The following is a 20,932-nucleotide window of genomic DNA, read 5'->3' on the forward strand; positions in this document are numbered from 1 at the left end:
CTTGCCTATTTTTCCATTTCTCTTCCTATAACACAACTACTCAATTGAATTGAGCCTTCTAAAATGAGCATCAAATCGACTCCTCTGTCTCTCGTACCCTTCAGATTTTCATGCAAAATTTGTTTGTTTACATAATTCAAACAACAAATTTTGCTTTTTTGGAAGCTGCCGCAATTTTATTACAAATTTTGGGAAGATTCTTTTTGTTTGCTCTTAGCGTGTTATGTGTTGGAAAATGCTGAAATTAAAGTTTAAAACTTTTTTTAATGCCTGTTAGTTTCTGTTCTCAACTAGCTTTTTTCTGTAAAACAAAATTATTCAAATTAATCAAAATTATATTTTCATGTAATAACAATATTTTTTCAATAGCTGCTGCAAGTTCCACATCTCAAAAATAAATTTTAAATATTAAGATATAGAGGCAGGCCTAGGAGTACGGTATCAATTTTTAAAACACTTTAAAAAAATTAAAATGCAGTTTGCAGTGAGAGTCTTTCCCTACCCAGAAGCGCGGGAGAGTGTTAATGGAAAAAATCAAAAAATTGAAATTTCTTGACTTCAATCTGAGAGGAGATGCTCTGACTTTTCACAAACTCAGGTTGGTACAGAAACTTTGAAAATGAAATTGTATTTTTTCAAAAAGTATTTAAATTCAAAAAGTATATAAAATATATTTATGGAAAAAATTAGAGTCTGAGTCAAAGTTTTGATTTTTTGTAATTTTTCAGAGCAACTCCTTCGTTGAGTAAAAGAAGCAGCGCGTGCTCAATGTGAACGTTTAAATTAAATAAAACATTCGACTGCACATTTGTCAAATTAATGAGAGCCCGAACTCTCTTGAAACCGAACATGAAGTAGACAGCGGCAAGCATGAGAGATATATGAGAGAAAAGATGAAAAGAGGGCATATATTTCGAGTGTTGACCGCAAAGTGAAATCCGTCTAAGTCTCTTGAACCCACGCTCGTGTTCTTCTTCATGTCCGTCCATTGGCCTCGAGGGGTCACCCAGTGGCTAACTTATCTTCTCCCTCGACATACTACAACATCACTCCCTCACGCCAAGTCTCTCACCCATTTTCTCACCATTCCATAGTACTATAATCTATCGTTAAGGCATGATATTACACGTTGATGTACATCGGAAGTTTCCGAACTTTTTCCTTTTAATGCGATTTTGATATGTGTGTGTGTGCCGAGAGATACTCATTTTGTGTAAAGCTGTCTGCTCCACTTTTCATCTCATTCCATCATAACTTTGTTGGACCACCCAAACTTATTTGTTTTTGTAAGGAGTTTGAGCAGTTCTTGTTGCTCATTTCAACAGAATCCGGGTCGATCACGGCTATATTTAGCTAATTCAGTCTTTGCAATTTTTAGTCTAATTCAGTCCTACGACCGAAATTTTAAGTTTTTTTTCTCAATGCACTGAATTATTTCAATCTAAACTGTGACAACTTTTCAAGTACTGACTACATTCAAAATTAAAAGCGAAAACTCTTAGATAATTGATCCTAATTGATAATTGACGTAATGGCATTCCATCACTCATTTTGAAATCGGACACGAGAGGTCCATCAGATGTGGAGGAAAGGTGTAAAGTTATCAAATAGAAAGAGAAAAGAGAGAGAAAGAGTCCCGTGTGTGTGTGCATACGCATTAATATTTATACTAACATTTAATTCAATAGTTTACGAGAGTAGATAAGTAGGTAGATAATGTGTCGGAAGATGTTTTTATCTTTTAAATTCTTGGATTTTTAGGATGTAAAAAATAACCTGAACTTCTGTGTGTATGGTGTTTGCAGAAAATAGTTTATATTTTCAATCATTGTTTGCCAAATCAATTAAAAATAAATGCAACGTTTTCGTGTACCTTGATGGTGATGCCTGAAGGCACGAGGTAGGCGAATTTGTTGCCTACACAGAATCCCCTATTACTTCCATGAGATGGATTTAGAATTTCATTTCAAATTTATGTCAGCACAAAAATAAACCTTACTTACTCATTGCACGTTTTAATGAAATTTCTTAACGAATTTTATTTTCACCTGGAAAACGTTTTAACTTGAATATTTATAAATTAATCTGCTGCAATTTCTGGAGGTGGAAATTTGTGAAATTTTGTATCAAAATAATTTTAAACTTTATTTCGAAAAAAAATCCAAAAAAAAACGTTTCAAAATGTTTGAACATATGTACTTAAAAGTTTTGATTTCAAAGGAATAAAAAATTTTCCAATAATTATCTTTTTTTTTAATTATCCGTTTCAATAACCGGATCACTTCAAAAAAATTTAATATAACAATTTTTCAAAAAGTTTGTTTCAAAAAATAATTATTTCCCAATGAATGCAATTTAACGGTTCTTGAAAATGAATGAATGCTAAATTTATTTTCAAAGTTTTCTCTGAAAAAATATGAAATGTTTAAATCTGCAACACCCAAAAATTATATGCCAAAATACAGAAAAAAGGCAGGAGGCAGGCAGGCATATAGCTTTTGGCAAATTTTCAATTAAAGGAAATCCTGTAAATGAACTGTCAATTATATTAATTCAGTTACCTAATGACCTCATACCACTTCATTATCTCTTCATCGGATCACTTCCACATACCTTCTAATATAGTTCATCCCTCCTTTCGGTTGTTACCTAATAGTTCTTTCTATGTATATACACATATTTTATTTATTTTCTTCTCCGTTATTTTCTTATTCAATTCAAAAAAGAAAGTGTAACAGGATGGGAGGAGTGTCTTTGAATGTTCTAAACCACTTTTCTCTACTCTTTTTTTTCGACACTGCTCTCGCCAATATTTGAAATTGAAAAAGTTGATTCTATTGAAAGCTTCCCCCATTTTTTTTCTTCCTATTTCGCGTTTTTGGTGTTAAAAAATTGTTGTAGGAATTTTTGAAAGTGATGGGAGATTAGTGTCAGCTTTTGCAGAAAAATTTGCATGGATATTTCTTGTAATTTACGATTCTTCCTATTTTGCATTAATGAAAACATTGAATACCAACTTTAAAATTCTCAAAAAATTACGGCCCTCCTTTATTTCCTCTCCCTCCCTCTCGAAAATCTCTCTTATCACCCGTAAAATATTTTCGGCTAATGCTGGATTACAACGCAATTTTCCAATTTTTATCTGTTTTATTTCCATTTAACGATGATGATCATCGTTGTATTTGAATAATTTGTTTCGGTTTTTGTAACCAGTTCCTCCGCCACCGCCACCAATTTTCCTTTCTTTTTTCCTATTTTTTCTCTTTCTCCCCCATTTTTGTGTCACTCACCACTGTTTTTTGTGTGTTTCTATTTTATTTTGGTGTCGTTTTCTTTGTTTTTTTTCTGGAATTTTATTTCTTTTCCAATGTTTCATAGCTGAAAATTGACGGAAAAAGTTTTCCCTTCACATTTTCAAAAACAATGTTACAGGTTTATCCATTGGAAACTTTTTCAACTTTGTTAAAACCCAGTTTTTAGAAGGTCTTTTAATATTTACAGACAATAACTTTAGCCAAAATAAATTAGACTTATCGTGGCGAGACCAGCTTTCCTACAATAGAAAATTTTAATGTTAAAGATACTTTTCAAGTTTCCGAAAATTACTGAGTTTTCAAACAAAAAAATTGCGTCACTCCAGGAGATTCTCTTTAAAGATTCTCTAAAAAAAGTTGTAATATTTGCAAATACCATTACGAAATCCATATATTATGTTGTTTATCACTTTCTTTGATTTTTGGAATTTTACTTTGGAGGTTGCGAAACTTAAGTTTCTGAACCAACTGAAGTAATAGTTAGTTTCTCCTAATTAGATTATCTTATCAGAAAAATTTCTCAATTAGGGATTTTTAAACTACAAGTTAGAAGTTACTCAAAATATTCATTAGGTTCTTCTAACCTGTGTATTATTCTATGTAAGCATTCTTTAATGGAAAGTTTCCTATCCGAAATTTGTTTTTATATTCAAGGCGTTTAGACTTGCAGGAAAGCTCAGCATTCCTTAAAATGTTTAAATTTGAAACATGTGGCGATTGTCCGAGAGATTTACTAATTTGTACCTACCGTATTTTTAAACTGGCACTTCATTACTAAACATTGGCAATTATTAGATTTTTCAAAAATATTAGTTAACTTTTTTTCTATAGGGGGGTGTAAACTTTTTTTTTAATTTCCACAGAGATTTACAACTGTAGAACCATTTTTTTTTAAGATCCAAAAAGTTAGGTCTTTCAATTTTTCATTTTATGATTCTCTCGGTTCTCCCGAAAAATTGCCAAACTTAATAAATTTCAAAAAGTCTGAAACTTTATTTTAAATTTTCTTATATTTGTAAATTTTACAGTTTTGACATTTAAAACGGGTCAAAAATTTTAAAATGTTGACAATACTCGATTTTATGTTTACCTTTCATACTTCTTCGATTCATTCAACTCATACTATTTACGCACTTTTTTCCAATTTTTTATATGTTTTCTCATTCACACTTTAATCAAATCTTGTCTTCCAGATATGCAAAGATGATAGTAGATTGTGACGATTGTGGCAAACAAATCGATTTAAATCAGTCATCAATTTCCAAGCCTTCTTCGTCAAATTCTTCGGACCATATTGTTGAATTATGGTGGTGTAGGGATTGTATATCGACTGTTTGCAAGTGAGTTTTATTTTTTATTTTTTATTTAAATTTTAAATTTCAAATTTCATTTACATATACCGGTATCAAGTATGATGTTTGCAAATTGATAGCAAATGTGGGAACAGTGGGGATTTGAAAAAAAAACAGGGGAAAATCTAAACGAGAGACTCTGGAGTGGAAGCATTGGCAGACATGATAAGACATGATACCCAGTAGATAACATTGAAAGCGAGAAAGGCAAGTGGGACGACAAATCTGGCATAGAAATCAATTTTTGCCGGTAGATAATCTGGTTTTGTGAAGTAACGGCGGACTTTGTCACGGAATGTCTCGCGGGCTTCGAACTGAAAAATTGACTTTTTTTCGCATATTTTTCTAACATATTTATGAGTATTTTTTGCAAGATTATTCCGGAATAGCGACTTTTACATAGGTTACTACACTTAAAAAAATAGCTACATACAATAACTTTTAAATGGAAAAAAGTCGACGTTTTGTGTTTTTAGTGGTATCATGCTGGAAGCTTTTTGGAAGCTGTTTGCATTTTGAATTCTTTCAATATTTGAGATCGTTTCAAAAAGTTGAATCTTTTTATTTGTCACCCAGTGAATTTATACAAAAAGTTTTTTTGTTGAATTTTTCAATAACATTGGCGAATTCCAGGACCAAAACTTTTTGATGATTGTTAAAATTCAAGGCTTAACCTACAGTATGACAGGTGCACGGTGGCTGATAGACTTCTGCATCCACCATTTCCAACTTTTCTCTCCTTCTCTGCGCCTTCCTTGCAGCTTTCTCTCTTGACCTGTCATTTTGCCGGACACTATCTTGATAACTGACAAATGCGTATTCCAGAAGTGCTCCGAATACAAATGTTTGGCACGCTGGAAGTTTCTTTGATTGTTAGATATATTAAAGGAGTTACTCACCTCCAAGCCAGACATCCACAACTTTTACGTAGCTAACTGGTGGAAGCTTGGCGTTGATTGCAGATTGCTGAAAGTTCTTTGTTGAAGTGCACAAATTATTTTTCAGTCCCTTACCATTGTAGTCATTGTAAGAAGCGTAGTGACTCCTAAAGCGACACGTCCAGCAGTTGAATGAAGATCAATCCAAAATGAAACCCATGAGACAATCACAATCATAGTGGTTGGAGCATACAGTTGTACCAAGTAATAACTGAATTGCCGTTTGAACAAAAGTTGCATTCGGAGACATCCATATGATCCTGTAAGAAATCTGGATTTAGTTCTTTATATAGGTTCTTCTCATCTTTTTGGAAAACCCCACAACTAAATTTAGCAACAATTTTTTAAACCCCCTATTTTCTATCGGAACTTGATTTCTGATTATTAATGTTTTCCCAATTTATTTGCAACAAAATTTGCCAAACTTCCCAACGGGCTTTTCTGCTCAAACCCCCAAAATACACTTCTTTCCGTGAAATCATTTGTTCAACTTTTTTCCCTTCATTTTCCCACGTCACAACAGCTATAAAATCCTCTCAAAAAGTGCAAAATCTGTTGACAAAAGCTCATATCTCTTCTCTCCCCCAATCGCCTCAAGAAGTTGCAAAAAATTTGTCTACCTGTGTTCGTGTGGCTTGTGCAATCTGCATTTGTTGTGTAGTTTTTGAGTATAAAATTGGGAAGATCCGAGCCAACGCCGGGTTTCAGTTGAACTGGTGTTGATGGATCCCACTCGTACATGATATCATTCATTGTGTGCGCGTAGCTGACAAGATCAAAGTTACACGATTGATAGTCGAGTGGGTAGAGTTGGAGACGCATTGGGCAGGAACTTGTCAAACTTATCCGGGAACTGTAGAGGATCTGAAAATTAAGGAAAAATTAGTAAATTAGAACCTGTTTTATAAAATTTTGGAAGTCAGATCTATCAAGATAAAAATCCACCGCAGATTTTGGCTCTAAAATTTTTTTACTTTGATTTTTTGAATGCGGAATTTTTCCGTTTAATTTTCAAAATCTTGTCCAGATGTGCGTTTCATTAGACATGTCATTTGATCAAGAAACTTCTTCCAAAATTGGGAATACTGGCAGTTTTCTATGCTACAAAAACAATAGGCATTTTTCAACATTTCCTTCATTTCCAGATAAAATTTCTTCAACTTAAAGTTTTCAAAAACTCACTTTTCCATCCGGATATATCCTCAAGAACATGTTTTCCATATCAATCAAATGTCTATGAGCTGCTTTTTCGGTCTGAAAATTCCAATTTTAACTTTAAAGTGAATATCAAACTAACGGGAAAGAATGTGTCAGGAATCCATAGACTCTTTTTAACATGTGGGACTGTGAGAAATGCCGGAGGATTGTAGAAACCCAAATTTTCATAGGCCAGTCGAGGATCTATCCATTGCTCGCGGAATGTTAGTTGAATTGAATATTCCTGAAACTTAGGAGTGAAGAAAGGATTTTTGTATGAACTGGAATTCGATTTTTTGTCTCCTATGATTATTATTGATATTAGCAATTTTTTCTGCTCCAGAACAAATTTCAAATTTTGGTGCTTTTTTAAAATGGAAATTGAACTGCCAAAAAAAATTATAAACACCTGTGAGAAATAATTTTTTTTGGTATTTTTTTGGTACTGTGATTTTTTAGGAAATTTTTTAATGTTATTTTTATTTAAATTAACATTTTTATTCCGAATCCAACTTACCATATTAACTACATCAATTTTCGATAGCATCCGAATCATAATATTAACACGAACATTGACAGCACCTTCCGTTGATGAGTTGGCCGGTGGTGGCCGTACCCGCATGTCATAATTTTTGAGCAACGCATTGAGAATCTCCTGCTCCGATTGCATACTGTACTCGCCATTTGTGACGACGGGCATCAGTAGCAGGAGGAGCAGAATTGAAAATGAACTAGGTGTAGTCATAATTGCATTATTGAATACTGAAAATATAGAAACCATGGAGACAAGAAGAACGATGTGATATGGAGGAAGAGGAGGAGTAGTTGATTGGAGAAAAAAGGAAATTGAAGATTTGATAGGGAGTGATAATAAGAATAGAAGAGGTTGGAGAAAAGGCCAATCAGTTATTTGAACTTTTATAGGCGAAATAAATTGGAAAACGGAGAGAGAAGATAGATTGTCATTTGATTTTTTTAAAATTTATTTGCTAAAATTATAGGCGACAAACTATAAACAAAGTAGAGTAGAACCAGTGAGAAATTCTTTTAACCTTTTAATTTTAAATAAATCTTGAAATTTTAAATATCAAGATTTCTGTTTTCCATGGCATTTTTTTAACTGTAGAAAACCAAAAGTTCAGAATGAATAATATCCTCTAACGAAAAAGGTCTTAATATAATTCCTGGCACTTCCTAATTCTGACAAATTCAGGAATACGTAAAACAATAATTTGGCATGACAAGTTGACATAGACACACTTGCCAACAAAAAAGGTGCGCATGCTTCCGGAGTGAAAGAAGCCAAGGGACCATAGACGGGGGACGAAAACTTGCCGAAATGTGAGCCGTATCCGATTTCTCACCCTCTCCATCCGCTCACTTCACACAAGGAATGTGTGGTGTTGGTGGTGTTGGCGTCGTTGGAAATTAGATTTAGATTTATGAAGTTACTTTCACTTTTTGTTGGTAATGATGTTAGTTGTTCTTCTTTTTTAGTTCCATCATTCAAAGATGTGTCTAGTAAATAGAAAGAACTGACGAAGAGAGCATTTATATTCCAAAAAAAAATTTATGTTCTTAATCTGAATCAGAAACCTAAATCAGGGCATAGTCTCGTTACCTTTTTTGACCAAAAAACTCCCAACTGTATTTGAAATTTCTAATTCAAGACCAAGTTCTAGGTCAAAACCAAGAAGTTGTCAATGCGAAATCCTAAGCCTGCCTAGGCCTGAGTCTACGCCTAAGACTAAGCCTGAGTCTACGCCTAAACCTAAGCCAAAGCCTAATCCTACGCCTAAGCCTAAGTCTAAGTCTAATAGTAAGCCTAAACCAGGGCAATAATTTAAGATCCGAAACTTTAATTAAACATAAACTTCAGAAATATTTTTCAAGGCACTTGTCACATGGCCTTTAAAATAAGAATACATTCTTCAATTTGAAAGAAATAACGGATTGAAAGTGACAAGATGACAAGAAAAGAGAGTAGAGATAAAACATTAGAGGTTGTACCGAAAAATGTGTCAGTTTGTAATGATATTAGTGAAGAGAGACGGATGGAAAGTTATATATTTACATAACACTCTCAACTTGAGGTGTGTCTATCTTTTCTTCTCCGATACAAGCTCTGCTAGGAGCATCTCCCTTGAGCACTGTGGGCTCCGAGGAGAGCTCATTCGAACACACATGTTTTTGTTAATTGACAAGAGGAGGGTGGGTGCCAATGACGTTTTTGGATTGACTATAAGTATAGGGTGGCAGGAATTTTCAGAAATGTTTTCTAACTTTTTTCAATGCATATTCAACGATAGGCAAATATTTTCTAGCTTGTTTAAACAGGTAATAAACTTAGATTTTTAGATTTTGGAAAAAATCCAAATCCATAGACGAAAAACGAACAAAAAGTGTAAGCAATTTGTGGATGCGTCGATTAAACATCTAAAAATCAAAAATCAACGATAATTTAATGAAGATGAAAAAGTGGAAGAGTCGGACAAAGGAAGTTCTCTTCTTTTTATAATGAAACAGCTTTCAACTTTTGTGAGAAAAATGCTTCCATTTTGGAATCATTGTAAAAAAACGTATAAATGTTTACAAATTTAGTACTATTCTAGTACATGTTTATATAGTGAGAGTGAAAATGTTTCAGCTCTTCAAAGACCAAAAAATAGAAAGCATATTGTAATGAATACTTAACATCAAAAGTACACCTTCGAGAAAAACCTACAAAAAATCCTATAAAACCTACAAAAATTTAGCAGCAGGGTCTTAAACACCTCGAGCTGAAAAAAAGTTCCTTATTAAAATTTGTCAGTAATTTTTTTCCGTTCTTTGGGAACCAGTAACAATTCTACAAAAGTTGATTATTACCGAATTGTGATGATTTGAAGGGTTTTTATTAGTGTAAAATTCTGGAAACTTTTTGAAAAGTTTTTTTTGTTGAAAAAATCTGTAAATTTATTCATCATAATTAATCAAAAATTTTCGAATTTTTTGAAAATTTAGACAGTTGTTCTCAGCTTTCCTAAGATCATAAAAGAACATTTTATAATTTTTCAAAAAAAAAAATAAAGATAAATAAAATAGACTACAAATATCTTCGCTGCCTCTCAAATAGCGAAACTTACGAGGTCTTGCCAAAAGTCTAGAAATCAAAAAAGTTGAGTACAACATTGCAATATGAACACCAACCTTTGTGGGCCAGAAAAAAAGCCCATCGGAAGTGGCGGAAAGAGCTTCACCTCCAAAAAAAAGAGAGAATAATCGTGCCTCAATTCTTTCGTAGTGGTCAATGTGTGTTTGTTAGTGTCTTGATGACACCAAATGCAGCTGACAGGTTGTCTCTTATGAATTATATATAAATCATACGCGACTAATTGGCCATCTTTTCTCATTCTTTTTCATCTTTTTTTCCGAAATTTTTAAAATTTAAATTGATTAAGCTTTTTGAGTCTTCATTGAAAAGGGCTTTTGAGATGAGTTTAAGAGAAAAATTGAAGCATTTTTAGAAATTTGGAAAGCAATTAATTTTTATAAAGATTAAAATATTTCCGGGAGTAGACACTATTATTACAACGCTATAAACGAACACATGGAAACAATAAAAGTCTCTAGCAACCTATTCACTTGAAAGAACTATTGAGAATCAAAGCATGCCGAGTCATTATTGATTGACAAATTGAGGATGCACTTTTTGCAACTTTGTGCAATTAGGTACAGTAGTTACAGAGTTTGAGAGTGTAGAATCTAATGAATAATAGATATATGGAAAATTCAAAAGGTGAGTATTTCTACCAGATTTTGGTGATAGCCTGGATGGAATAGAACATTTCAAATATTTGAAAGCACGTACTTGGCATTAAAAGAGTGGTATTGAAATATTTTTGCAGTAAATTTTACTGTAACTTGAAAAACCAACGCGTCCAAAAACCTCCAAAAAATCTCCTTCCACGGAGACACAAAATTTTCTGCCAACTAACTGTACTCTAACTGGTACTCTAAAGGTTTTCATTTTCCCTGATGCTATGAAAAATCAGAAAATGAGAGAAAAAATATGTACATAGATGAAGCTCAAAAGTTAGTTTTTTTGTTGTGTGAATATATATCTCGACTGTTACAATATATAATTCATTTAGTAAAAAGAAAAGTGCCTTGTCTCACTCAATGCCTCTTTTTTCTCGAGTTGTCGTCGACAGGAAAACTCAGAGTTGAAGGCAGTAATCCGTAATCCCCTTAGCCTTCGGAAGAAAAGGAAGCTTCAGGACAAAAACGCGCCAAGTTTGCTTTTGTGTGTATATGCATAATTAGAGAAAAACGGATTTTGGCGCCATTTGAAAATACGAAAATACGAAGATTTCTAAAAAGACTAGAGAATCACATAAAATTGATTGAAATGTGAAGGAGCTGAGGGAAGGGGGAGAGAGTTAAATGGGACGTTCGAAATGTTGAACTTTGGGATTTGGAATGTCTTACTTATTGGTTTAAGGTGAAAAAAAGACAACCTAGTGTCTTACTGTAAGAACAAAAAAAGGTAGACAGTCATGAACTATGTACTTACGTCCGAAGACGTGTAAGGTTTTTCTTTCAAATTCTCAAATTTATTGAAAATTCGAAAGACTGTTGAAAAAAACGAAAAATAGAAATCTTGAACTTTCCAACTAGATTTTTTTCAGACAATGTCACCTACTTAAAGGACACAGTGAGCATCGGAGCAACGAATGGAAAGAGCAGGAAGTTTTGAGGTGAGTCTATTTTCCGCCCATTCTTCGATCTATTTATCCTTCTTTCCACGAATTCTACGTATGCTTTGTTTTGCTATGTTTCTTTTTTCTCTCCTCCGCCCGCACCATCAAGTTAAGAGTTGCTTCACTGAACTCGAATAAGACCACCAACCTCGAGACCTTAATTTTTAGACGACAAAAGGTTTTTATACTATGTAGTTGTTGAAAATGTTTTTTTTCTTTCCACAGAAAAAACTAGATTTGGTGAATATTAGGGGTTGGCAGGTTTATAGTCCTTTCCATTCCTTGTTAGAACTTTTATTTTTATCTAAAAAATTTCAGAAGTTGCGTGCAATCCTTAGAAGGGAGATGCTCTCGACGGAGCGAGGTTGCACATCAACAAAAAGTAGCTGTAAAGCAGCTGGTTGCCAAAATTGAAGTGATATTATTAAATGAACTATCTGGTTATGTTGAACGAAGAAATGAACCGGATCGTCGTTTGATATCTCGACTAAATCGAGAATTGATAAATATTGATTCAAAAGACGACCGTCCTTCGATTTATCATGTTCCTTCACCTTCCAGACCTGCTTGGAAAACTTGGAATCTTGATGTTTCAGATCCAAAAAAGTAAGTGGGCACTTTGAGCAAGCTAGTAAGAAAATAATTTTCAGAATGCAGAAGGTTCTGGATATGACAGCAGATATAATGAGATTACCAAGGCACTCGGTCGCTGATTCCGATGTTCCAGAAATGAAAAGTTCAACAGATTGGGATGCCCGATTAATGAGCTTATTCATTTGTGAAAGTATTGGAATTGTACCGATTCAAGTAAATGAGTGAGTTTTTTAATGTTTCAAAAGTGTAGATTATGTTGGTATTTGCAGTGCTCGTAGTGATATAATGTCAGTGACAGAAGATAGAAGACGTGGCTGCAGTGTCGACTCATCAGTGTCCCGATTTGTTAGAGAAGGACCATATGTGAGCTCATTCCGAGAAAAGTCGATTCCACTGGAAGAGGCTCCACGTCTAGGATCAGCTTCATCGAGCAGTATATGTACAGTTGACACACGTCCATCCAATGTATCATCACTTCCACCACTTACTGATTATAACTCTCATGCAAGCAGTATTTTAGTGAGTTTTGAGTCTTGAAAAAGACTTTTTATCTATAAACATAGAGTATCGTTAATGGGGATTTGTCTGAACACACTTTTTTTCAGTCAAAAGTGACCCAATATCATATTACAAAATACTTGAAATATTTTCAGAATTTCCAATTTATCAGTCCAAGTTGTGGTAAATTGGCAAATTTTCAAAAACAAAAAATGTGCTTTTTGAATAATTTTAGGCATTGCTGCATGTTTTTTTTGAGCATAGGTGCACCCCTAGAATGAAACACCCCAAGAATTACGGACAATTGAAACTCATTTTTAGTATTAATCTCACAGAAAAAAACTGTTTCAGTAGATTTCCAAATTCAGATTGGGAGTGAACCGACCCACTTTTAGACTGGACACAAAAAAATTTCAAATTAAATTAAATTTATTTTTACCATAATTTTTTGGATGTTTTAGCACCATAGAAGTGGTTTCAAACAATTTCCCTACTGCTGATACTCCACCTCAAACTTATAAAAAAGTGCAAGTATTAAAATTTGGTGCTTTTAAAATAAAATATGTTAGGCTCTACTGTACCAACAATTTTCAGAGTTCCTCAATCACTCCAACACCACGTGAGGAAGACGAGACGTCATTTTGTTTCGGAAGAAGTTACCTGACTCGTCCGATTTGCGTCGAGGCATTCAGCACGCAATCAAGGCCAAATAAATTAGCGGTGACGGATAGTTGTGGAGGTATTTGGATCAGTGTGGTAAACAACGATTTTTTAATGTGATTACTGGTTTTCAGGGGTCTACATTACTAACTCTCATGGGGAAATCGAACAGAATATACTTATCAAAAACTCGTCGGCTAGTTCGGTTTGTGTTGATGAGAAGAATGAACTGATGTGAGTTTGAAAAGGAAGTGTAAAACGAAGGAAATAATTGATAAAAAAAACGACAGAGATCCAATCTGTTCTTTGAGAAGAAGGCGTTGAGCACTTCAGAGTGATTGAAAATCGAAATTTTTCGCAATAACTTGAGAGTGAGCACTTTCGAAAGATTCAGAGAGCAGAATTTAAATAAAATTTTAGATCTTGCAAAAAAAACTTAGGCGGGCGTTCCTCGCTACCTTCTGCGTTTTTGCAAGAACTACGGTATTTCCTATTTTGCCATTTCAATTAGTTTTATGGTATTTCTAACTATTTACACTTATTTGTGCCTAGAACTATCATTGGAAAAAGAGTAATAATTCCAGGTACGTAAGTGTTATGCAATCAAAGGGACGATCAATCCACGTATTTGACGTCGCTTCAAATTGTCGAAAAGTGGAAGTGATCGCTTGTCCACGTGATCCAAAAATTGAGATGAGCAGGACCCGGTGGATTACTGTAGGACCGAGAGGTCACCTATTTATGACAAGTGGAGACAATGTGAAGAGTGCGTTATGGACTTATATTCGAAGCAAGAAAGCTTGGAAATTATTGAAAGAATCGAGAAAATCTAGATATCAATATTTAACTGTTGCCGAGGATCAAGCTGATTATAAGTGAGTTTAGATTCTTATATTATGAAAATTATAAAAATTGTAAAAATACGCAACAAGAAGTTGGCAACAATTTTTTGGCCTAGACTTTTCCAACTTCTCAAATAATTAAATATTTTTGGAAGATAATTTTGCAAATAATTGCCTCGAAACAGGTTGCGAAAAAATTTATAAATTAAATACCCAGCAACAAAAACTTAACCTCAATTAAAAATGTACTCAATTTCAGAGCAGTAGTATTATTAACATGTGATGCTGCCAACAATCGTCTTCTCCTTTTTGTGATTGATCATTCAATGAGCTTAATCAATGAATATGATTTGAGCAAAACATATCGGCTCAATGAGCATATCCAGTCACCTGCATCTGCAATTGTTGATAAGGTTTGATTTTATATATCTGAATCTTCTCTAAAAATGATTTCAGAATGGAAATTTACTAATCCTTGACTACGCTAGTGGAAGACTTTGGATTCTTCTGTCCGGTGTAAAAGGGGTCCGCCGCCTGAAACAAGTGCCTTTGCCAGACATCGTGAGACCCCAAGAGGCTCTTGGAATCTGTACTAGAGTAGGTTTTCATTTTCATATCACATTAAATTATAATATTTTCAGGGTGATGTTCTCTACTTGGCTTTATTCAATCGTCGTGAAATACTCTGTACACGATATTTGGACGATGGAGTATTTAAACCAACAGCTGCAACTGGAGTCTCATCTTCTCCAGTACAACAACGACGAAGCAGTAGTCTTCCGAGAAGTTCATGAACTGGTCTGAAGTAGAGTTTCCTTTTATCAAAGGGAAAATTTCAGTCTACAATACTTTTTTTGGGATTTCAACACGAGCTTATAGGCATCATATTGTTTGTCTTGACGGGATTTTTCTTTCTTATGAATCGCTTGAACTAATCATTTTCTATGTGCCTTTCTAACTTATGCAATAAATTGTTTATTTGAACTTATGAGGTAATACAACAACAAAAAGTTGAGAAGTATGTAGAAGTGAAGTATTAGATATTATTTTTATTCTTATTATTGATAATATTGAATGTGTCAATTGGATGTGAAATACAGCAGCATTTGCAGCTAAACTCCAAAAAAACTCTGAAGATGAGAATTTTCGCCATATCTTACGCGCAAGGTCTCGCGACGCAGACAATGAATTACTGTAACTCGTGCCGATTTGGGGGCGTGCATCATTTTCAAAATTAAAGTTTTGACGGAAACTTTTAAGACCCGATTTTTGTTGTTTTTTTTTAATCGCTTTTTCTGGTTTGTTTTGATAAATTATAATTCAAATTATCGCATGTTAAAATTAAAATAAGGCAAGACTACGGTAGAAAAATGGTTGTGCATTTACAGACCGTGCGGTGTTTGCGGTGTGTGGATTTACGGTGTATTTTATTGACTTTTATTTACCATTTTTCACCGCAAATTCATTAAAATGAGCTCTTCGGTGCTGTCTGTAGCCAAATTTGATTTGAAAAAAATGAAAACAGTTTATTTAAAGGTAAGATTTTACCGAAAAGCGTAAAAAGTAATGAATTTATCGATTTTCAGGTCGATATGGAGTACGATAATCGGAAAAATGCGGCTCTCGCGATTCTCAGCAAACTTTCAAGGTTTCAACGACGTTTGGTTTGATTTAAAATAAATTATTTCAGAGATCTCCTTAAAATTTGTTCAAATTTCGGCGGATGCTTGGCCCGTCCACAAAGAGATCTGTGCACAATTATGCTGATTATTGATTCGGATAAATTGGAGAACGAGCATCTTGTTAAGCATCTCAAGGAACATCACATGACGGCATTTGAATATATTTTTACAAAGAAAATAAAAATTCAAGTTTTTTCCAGGTGAAAATGGAATGTGACTGCGATTCGGATTCGATTGAAAAGTGCTTGCCGTTCGCAATATTTTATTTCATGGAGAAACAAAAATGGTTTCGGGTCCGTTTTTCAAAATTTTCCTAAAAATTCCAACAAAAAATTCAGATTGGTGAATGCTTTGTTCAAGACGGATTTTTGTGGTGGAAACAGACGAATCTTCCAAGAATTCGTAATTTGAAATTTCGAAAAAAGTTTAAAATCAAAAATAAAATTTCAGAGATTCACACGCATTGTTCATCGGAAGGAAATGTTTACATCAAATTTTCCGCCGAGATGATCAGAATTCACCCGTTTGACCATTGGATTTTGGATAGTGACGAGAGATTCCATGATTTCAATTCAGGACCAATTTCTCGACGGATTCGACCCAGATGGGTGTCATGTCTGCCGAAGCTTGGTAAAGGAAGAATCGTGAAAATTCATCGAAAGATTCCGGAAACTGCTCCATTTGAAAGTTATGATCAGATGAAGTCTTATTGGAAGAAGACGGTAATCTAGATTTTATTTCGCTTTAAAAAAATCCTAAATTTTCTCAAATTCAGAAATACGAATTTGTTTTTCAGTACGGATATGATCTTCCACCATCCGAACCGGAAGTTTACTATGATGTACTATTCCATAATGGTGAAACAATGTTGTATCCACTCTACTGTGTTCTCACGGGAACCCCCGAAGTTCTTGAAAACCGTGTTGGAAAAACAATGACAAGTGAGGCATTGGCTCTGTTTTTGAAAGCATTCAAGGAAGCATCGATTGTCATTTGTGGAAGTGTTCTAGCTCGTTAGTTCTTTGCTATCTTTTTGAAATGCTTATCTATTAAATTTCTAGCAGAAGACCAAGACTGTCAAGCTGTAAAAGCCTACCTGGATGTCATGTCGATGTCAGCCATAAATTCTTCAAAACTCAAAAAAGAGGAGAAAGTGACGAGAAAAAGTTCTGGAGGAGGTCATGAAGAGCATCAAAAACCTTATGAAATCCGAAAGATCTATCCGAAAATTCCAGTTGGTGTCAAGAGAAGCATCTCTTCCTCAAGTCAATCCGGCTTACCGATCGTCAAAAAGGCAAGACCTGGCTTCAGTGTATCTGTTGATTAATTATTTTGTATTATTATCATAATCTTGTTCTATATAGATCATGTATTAGTTTAGCATGTTAATTAATTTTGTAGAAATAATACATTAGTTTTTTTATTTTATACATTCTTCTTTTTTATACCCGTGGATTTTAAAGCTATAGTTAAACTTCAGAAACTAATTGGATTAGCAGATAAATTGGCTGGACGATACTGCAAATCGATGGGTTGTCGTGTGTCATACAGTGTTGGTGCCTGAAAGTTTTGCAAATTAAATTTTCAGAATATTCTAAACTCCTTACCCTCAAAAGAATTATAACTGTTCCTACAAAACAAGCAATTGAGAAAATAAGAAGGAAAAGTCGATCAAGGACCATTGCCACGTATTTCCAATCCTCATCGATTTTATCGTCTCGATCTTTCTTTTTCAGCAGTTCGGCGATAAAGCAAATATTTTCGAAAGCTTTTACAACTGGCGGAGAATAATACATTTTTTGAATTGTGTCATCAATTGTTGCATTCCTAATGTTATTTCCAACATTTGAAACTCGATGTGCATGAACGCTCAATGCAATTTTCCCGTCTTTCGGCTTCTTTTTATCATCGAATTTTTCCTCGTAATCATCGATTGGTCGTCTCATGAAAAGAAGTTTTGGAAGCCATTTTAGGAATACTTTCTTCACCCAATTAGGCATCAAATGGGTTGTTGGAGTACGGAAATGCAAGTTTAATGCTGAAAATTTTGAACGTTGCTTGTGAGAATTTTTGGATTTGTTAAATTAAACATTTTATGAACTGATAATCTTCTTAACAATTTGTTTGGGAATTTATTGTATTTTGTAGACATCTAAAAATGAGAATTTCGCCATACCATACGCGCATATGTAGGTCTTGCCACGCTCAAACCGGGTTCCTGTACCTTGTGTCAATTTATAGGCCAAAATGCACCTTTTTTAATATTTAAATCTTGGCAGCAGTTGTTCACTTAACTTGAAAAAGATGATTCTCTGGCGGCCCTGCACAAGCTACAGTAGCTCAGTAACTTTTCGTGGCGAGACCCATATGGCGAAAATTATAGTTTTCAACCGTCTCCGTAAAAATAATTTTTATGCGCATTTGAGTCTACTGCAATAAAAGTAAAATGCTTGCTTCTGCTATTTTATTTTTTCCTAATTTTTCTAGTTTAAAATTTTTTTAGTTAAGCTAGGGAAAATTAGGAACACCAGCTTACAAGTTCCTACAGTAAACTCAAAGGTGTATACACAAAATACATGTCTCTCGGCGAGACGATTACATTGTGTCCTCCCTTTGAAGTTGGTGTGATTTCTTGGACGATTTTTAAATAAAGAATGACTGTATTTTTTGATTAACTGACATCATTTCGAGTTTAAAAAAACGACTCACAAATAACAGTAACCACGACAGAAAGTGTAACCATCACCATTGTGAACAGTAGATATTTTCCAATCAGTGGCAACGTGATCGATGTGGCCGGAATGATTTCAGTGAGCAGCAAGAAGAAGATAGTCAAGGCGACAAGAATTGATATACAAAGTGTCACTTTCTCTCCAGAATCCGATGGAAGATAGAATACAAGAATTGTGAGAAATGAGATCCCGACACATGGGAAGACCAGATTGACTGTGTAGAAGAGCGGTTTACGGCGGAGTTGGAGGTAATACTGAAAATACGTTTTGTGATTTGTTGCGTTTGGTTTAGGAGCGTACAATGTACTTTTCAATTCTGGCAAAATTTGGCTGAAGTTTCTTATTCAAACTTTGCAACTTCTCGTGTTTCTATGAATAGTAATTTTCTTTCAAAATTAATGGCCCTAACTAGAAAATTCGAAATCTAACGTTTGACTGTATTTAAATATTAACTTGATTTACGATCTAGAATACTGTACTCATATCTTTACGTTTGCAATCTTTTTTAAATTCAAATTTGTTCGGAAAAATAAATATTTTCATTAAGACCATACTTACAGTAACATCAATATAAGCACTCTGTGGACAACAACTTGGATAGTTCTTTGCTCTTCTTTTGGCAACTCTTGACATAATATCCCATTCGACAGATGGATAATAATCGGATAAATCAATTCCATCTTCGGCAACAGTTACATTGTCTATTATCCCCTTTTCGTCAATTTCTTCTTCGTATCGGAGACTTGGTTCGTTCAATTCCACGGAGAGCAGATTTTCAGAAAATGTCCAGGAGCCGAACTGCCAAATGTTCAAAAATTAGTTGTTTGCTTTTCTAGAGATGTAAAAGAATGCCTACTCGTATATCTTTCCCCATATGGATGCCGGAAAGATCGACAACTAACCGTCCAAAGCAGTTAAGAAATTAAAATTTACAGCAAATCAGCAAATTGGCGGTTTTCTAATTGCCGGAAATAGCTATCTGCCCTGGTTTAAGAGCTAGTGTATTACATTTTACGCGCACATATTTCTGAACTAGACATTCAACTACAAAGCACTGGGGGCGGTTTTTAAGAACATCAGAAAACATTATTGCTCTTTTTTGTAAAAAAATTTCAAAAATTATGAAAAGTACCTTCAAATGGCATTGTTGCTCATCAAACGGGAACCATCTTACATCAATTTGACACATACTCTTGAAGATTGCTGGTGGCTCCCAGGTAACTTCTCCAGTGTAATGAAGTGTTGCTTTTGTTGAAATTGTGATGTTGTAGTTGCTGTCAGCGCTGCAAAATTGAACAATTTAAATATATATTTCGATTATTTTCAGGTATTTCTACAGAAGAGGGTTTTTTCCAGCAATTTCCCATAAACTTACTTATTGTACAGGACAATATCCGGTACCCAAATCATTTCATAAGGAACATATAATACATTTACACCCCCATAATTCACTGGATCCCATGAGAGTTTTCTGTCAATCCATGTCTGTTTTAACCAAACCGAACACGTCATAATCTGATCAATCTCGTGCTGAAATTGGTTCAAGATTAGATAAAGATTAGTGTTTTGCAATCGGCTTAAAAAGTACAAACCACATCGATAATCTGACTGAGGCGGAGTTTCAGCTTTATTGTCAATGGCTTGTTCGGTGATGTAGACGGCCTGGAAGAGTTTTTAATCAAAACATTTTCAACTTTCAAACAAATTTTCAAAATTTTGTTTTTCTCAAAACATCAAGAATGTATTTTCCCTTTGAAAAAGATAAATTCAAATTTGAAAATCAAAACTGATTGGAAAACTTTCCATTCTAAAACTAAAAGTCAAACCTCCTGTGCCGATTATAATTAACCATGAGATCATCATAAAGCCGTTTAGCATCTTCATTTCCTTCGGTTAATTTAATAAATGAGATGCAAAATAATAACAGTAAAAGGAATAACCAAAAAGAGCGCATCTTTTTTTTAAGTATTTGAATAGAAGAAAAATATGAAAAGCCTTGAAAGAAAGTGTGTAAAAGAGAATCGATAAGAGAAAAAGAGAAGAGAGGAGCGAAGGGACTACTCTTGCCAATGTTCGACAGGGGACCAGTGAAATTCCGGAGAGAAAAGGAGACGCAGTGTAGATTAGAAATTGAGGGAGAAGTAGGAAGAAAATGCAAAGGAGCAAAAAAGAATGGAAAAGAGTTTGAATGACAATTATTATATTTCATGTGAGTAAAATGAGTTGCAAAAAGAGTAGCTTCATAGTTTTACAACAATCCAATTCTGAAAACGCAAAATTATGGAAAATTTTTGAAGCTTCAGTTCCTTCACAGAATCAGGCTAACCTCAGGCTATGCTTAAGCTTTAGATTTTTAGAATGTGCTATCACAAAAGCTTCAA

General features: G+C 34.2%; 4 protein-coding genes and 2 non-coding genes across 6 annotated transcripts; 3 read left to right on the forward strand and 3 right to left on the reverse strand.

Annotated features, from left to right (window-relative positions):
- The first annotated feature begins 4,507 nt into the window (after positions 1-4,507).
- On the forward strand, positions 4,508-15,185 carry F25F8.1 (B box-type domain-containing protein). Its single transcript, NM_059068.9, has 11 exons — positions 4,508-4,654; positions 11,472-11,540; positions 11,862-12,149; positions 12,194-12,358; positions 12,407-12,656; positions 13,230-13,374; positions 13,430-13,529; positions 13,880-14,170; positions 14,397-14,550; positions 14,594-14,734; positions 14,779-15,185. Exons 1-11 carry the CDS (start codon positions 4,518-4,520, stop codon positions 14,929-14,931), a joined length of 1,893 nt encoding a protein of 630 aa, NP_491469.2. The 5' UTR covers positions 4,508-4,517; the 3' UTR covers positions 14,932-15,185.
- glc-2 (Glutamate-gated chloride channel subunit beta) lies at positions 4,646-7,607 on the reverse strand. Its single transcript, NM_059069.4, has 8 exons — positions 7,319-7,607; positions 6,902-7,045; positions 6,787-6,858; positions 6,225-6,468; positions 5,680-5,864; positions 5,566-5,632; positions 5,345-5,520; positions 4,646-4,980 (listed from the first exon to the last, which is right to left on the reverse strand). Exons 1-8 carry the CDS (start codon positions 7,544-7,546, stop codon positions 4,792-4,794), a joined length of 1,305 nt encoding a protein of 434 aa, NP_491470.1. The 5' UTR covers positions 7,547-7,607; the 3' UTR covers positions 4,646-4,791.
- Positions 9,072-9,092, reverse strand: 21ur-14928. Its single transcript, NR_050097.1, has one exon.
- Positions 13,025-13,045, forward strand: 21ur-10520. Its single transcript, NR_050098.1, has one exon.
- Positions 15,186-15,525: 340 nt separating the features above from the next.
- F21F3.4 (DUF4708 domain-containing protein) lies at positions 15,526-17,246 on the forward strand. The gene is made up of 8 exons (NM_001374883.1): positions 15,526-15,673; positions 15,724-15,785; positions 15,828-15,969; positions 16,020-16,112; positions 16,158-16,221; positions 16,270-16,541; positions 16,616-16,832; positions 16,881-17,246. Exons 1-8 carry the CDS (start codon positions 15,608-15,610, stop codon positions 17,144-17,146), a joined length of 1,182 nt encoding a protein of 393 aa, NP_001362009.1. The 5' UTR covers positions 15,526-15,607; the 3' UTR covers positions 17,147-17,246.
- unc-38 (Acetylcholine receptor subunit alpha-type unc-38) lies at positions 17,225-20,579 on the reverse strand. The gene is made up of 8 exons (NM_059071.8): positions 20,378-20,579; positions 20,144-20,213; positions 19,927-20,081; positions 19,684-19,834; positions 19,110-19,349; positions 18,529-18,805; positions 17,427-17,857; positions 17,225-17,379 (listed from the first exon to the last, which is right to left on the reverse strand). Exons 1-8 carry the CDS (start codon positions 20,503-20,505, stop codon positions 17,296-17,298), a joined length of 1,536 nt encoding a protein of 511 aa, NP_491472.1. The 5' UTR covers positions 20,506-20,579; the 3' UTR covers positions 17,225-17,295.
- Between the last annotated feature and the right edge of the window lie 353 nt (positions 20,580-20,932).

This window comes from Caenorhabditis elegans, chromosome I, assembly GCF_000002985.6.
Source record: "Caenorhabditis elegans chromosome I".
Taxonomy (NCBI): Eukaryota; Metazoa; Nematoda; class Chromadorea; order Rhabditida; family Rhabditidae; genus Caenorhabditis; species Caenorhabditis elegans.

What these genes read in the sequence shown, in the direction of transcription:
- glc-2 (NM_059069.4), bottom strand. Translation starts at nt 7,546, where the DNA reads ATGACTACACCTAGTTCATTTTCAATTCTGCTCCTCCTGCTACTGATG. An exon ending in AAATTGATGTAGTTAATATG is followed by an intron (nt 7,046 to 7,318) that starts GTAAGTTGGATT and finishes CCTAAGTTTCAG; the next exon opens with GAATATTCAATTCAACTAAC. An exon ending in TGTGGATGTCTGGCTTGGAG is followed by an intron (nt 5,521 to 5,565) that starts GTGAGTAACTCC and finishes AGAAACTTCCAG; the next exon opens with CGTGCCAAACATTTGTATTC.
- F21F3.4 (NM_001374883.1), top strand. Translation starts at nt 15,608, where the DNA reads ATGAGCTCTTCGGTGCTGTCTGTAGCCAAATTTGATTTGAAAAAAATG. An exon ending in ATTCTCAGCAAACTTTCAAG is followed by an intron (nt 15,786 to 15,827) that starts GTTTCAACGACG and finishes AAATTATTTCAG; the next exon opens with AGATCTCCTTAAAATTTGTT. An exon ending in AGAAACAAAAATGGTTTCGG is followed by an intron (nt 16,113 to 16,157) that starts GTCCGTTTTTCA and finishes CAAAAAATTCAG; the next exon opens with ATTGGTGAATGCTTTGTTCA.
- unc-38 (NM_059071.8), bottom strand. Translation starts at nt 20,505, where the DNA reads ATGCGCTCTTTTTGGTTATTCCTTTTACTGTTATTATTTTGCATCTCA. An exon ending in AGCAACAATGCCATTTGAAG is followed by an intron (nt 19,350 to 19,683) that starts GTACTTTTCATA and finishes AACATTTGGCAG; the next exon opens with TTCGGCTCCTGGACATTTTC. An exon ending in CAGTTATAATTCTTTTGAGG is followed by an intron (nt 17,380 to 17,426) that starts GTAAGGAGTTTA and finishes CAAAACTTTCAG; the next exon opens with GCACCAACACTGTATGACAC.
- F25F8.1 (NM_059068.9), top strand. Translation starts at nt 4,518, where the DNA reads ATGATAGTAGATTGTGACGATTGTGGCAAACAAATCGATTTAAATCAG. An exon ending in GATGTTTCAGATCCAAAAAA is followed by an intron (nt 12,150 to 12,193) that starts GTAAGTGGGCAC and finishes AATAATTTTCAG; the next exon opens with AATGCAGAAGGTTCTGGATA. An exon ending in GAGGATCAAGCTGATTATAA is followed by an intron (nt 14,171 to 14,396) that starts GTGAGTTTAGAT and finishes ACTCAATTTCAG; the next exon opens with AGCAGTAGTATTATTAACAT.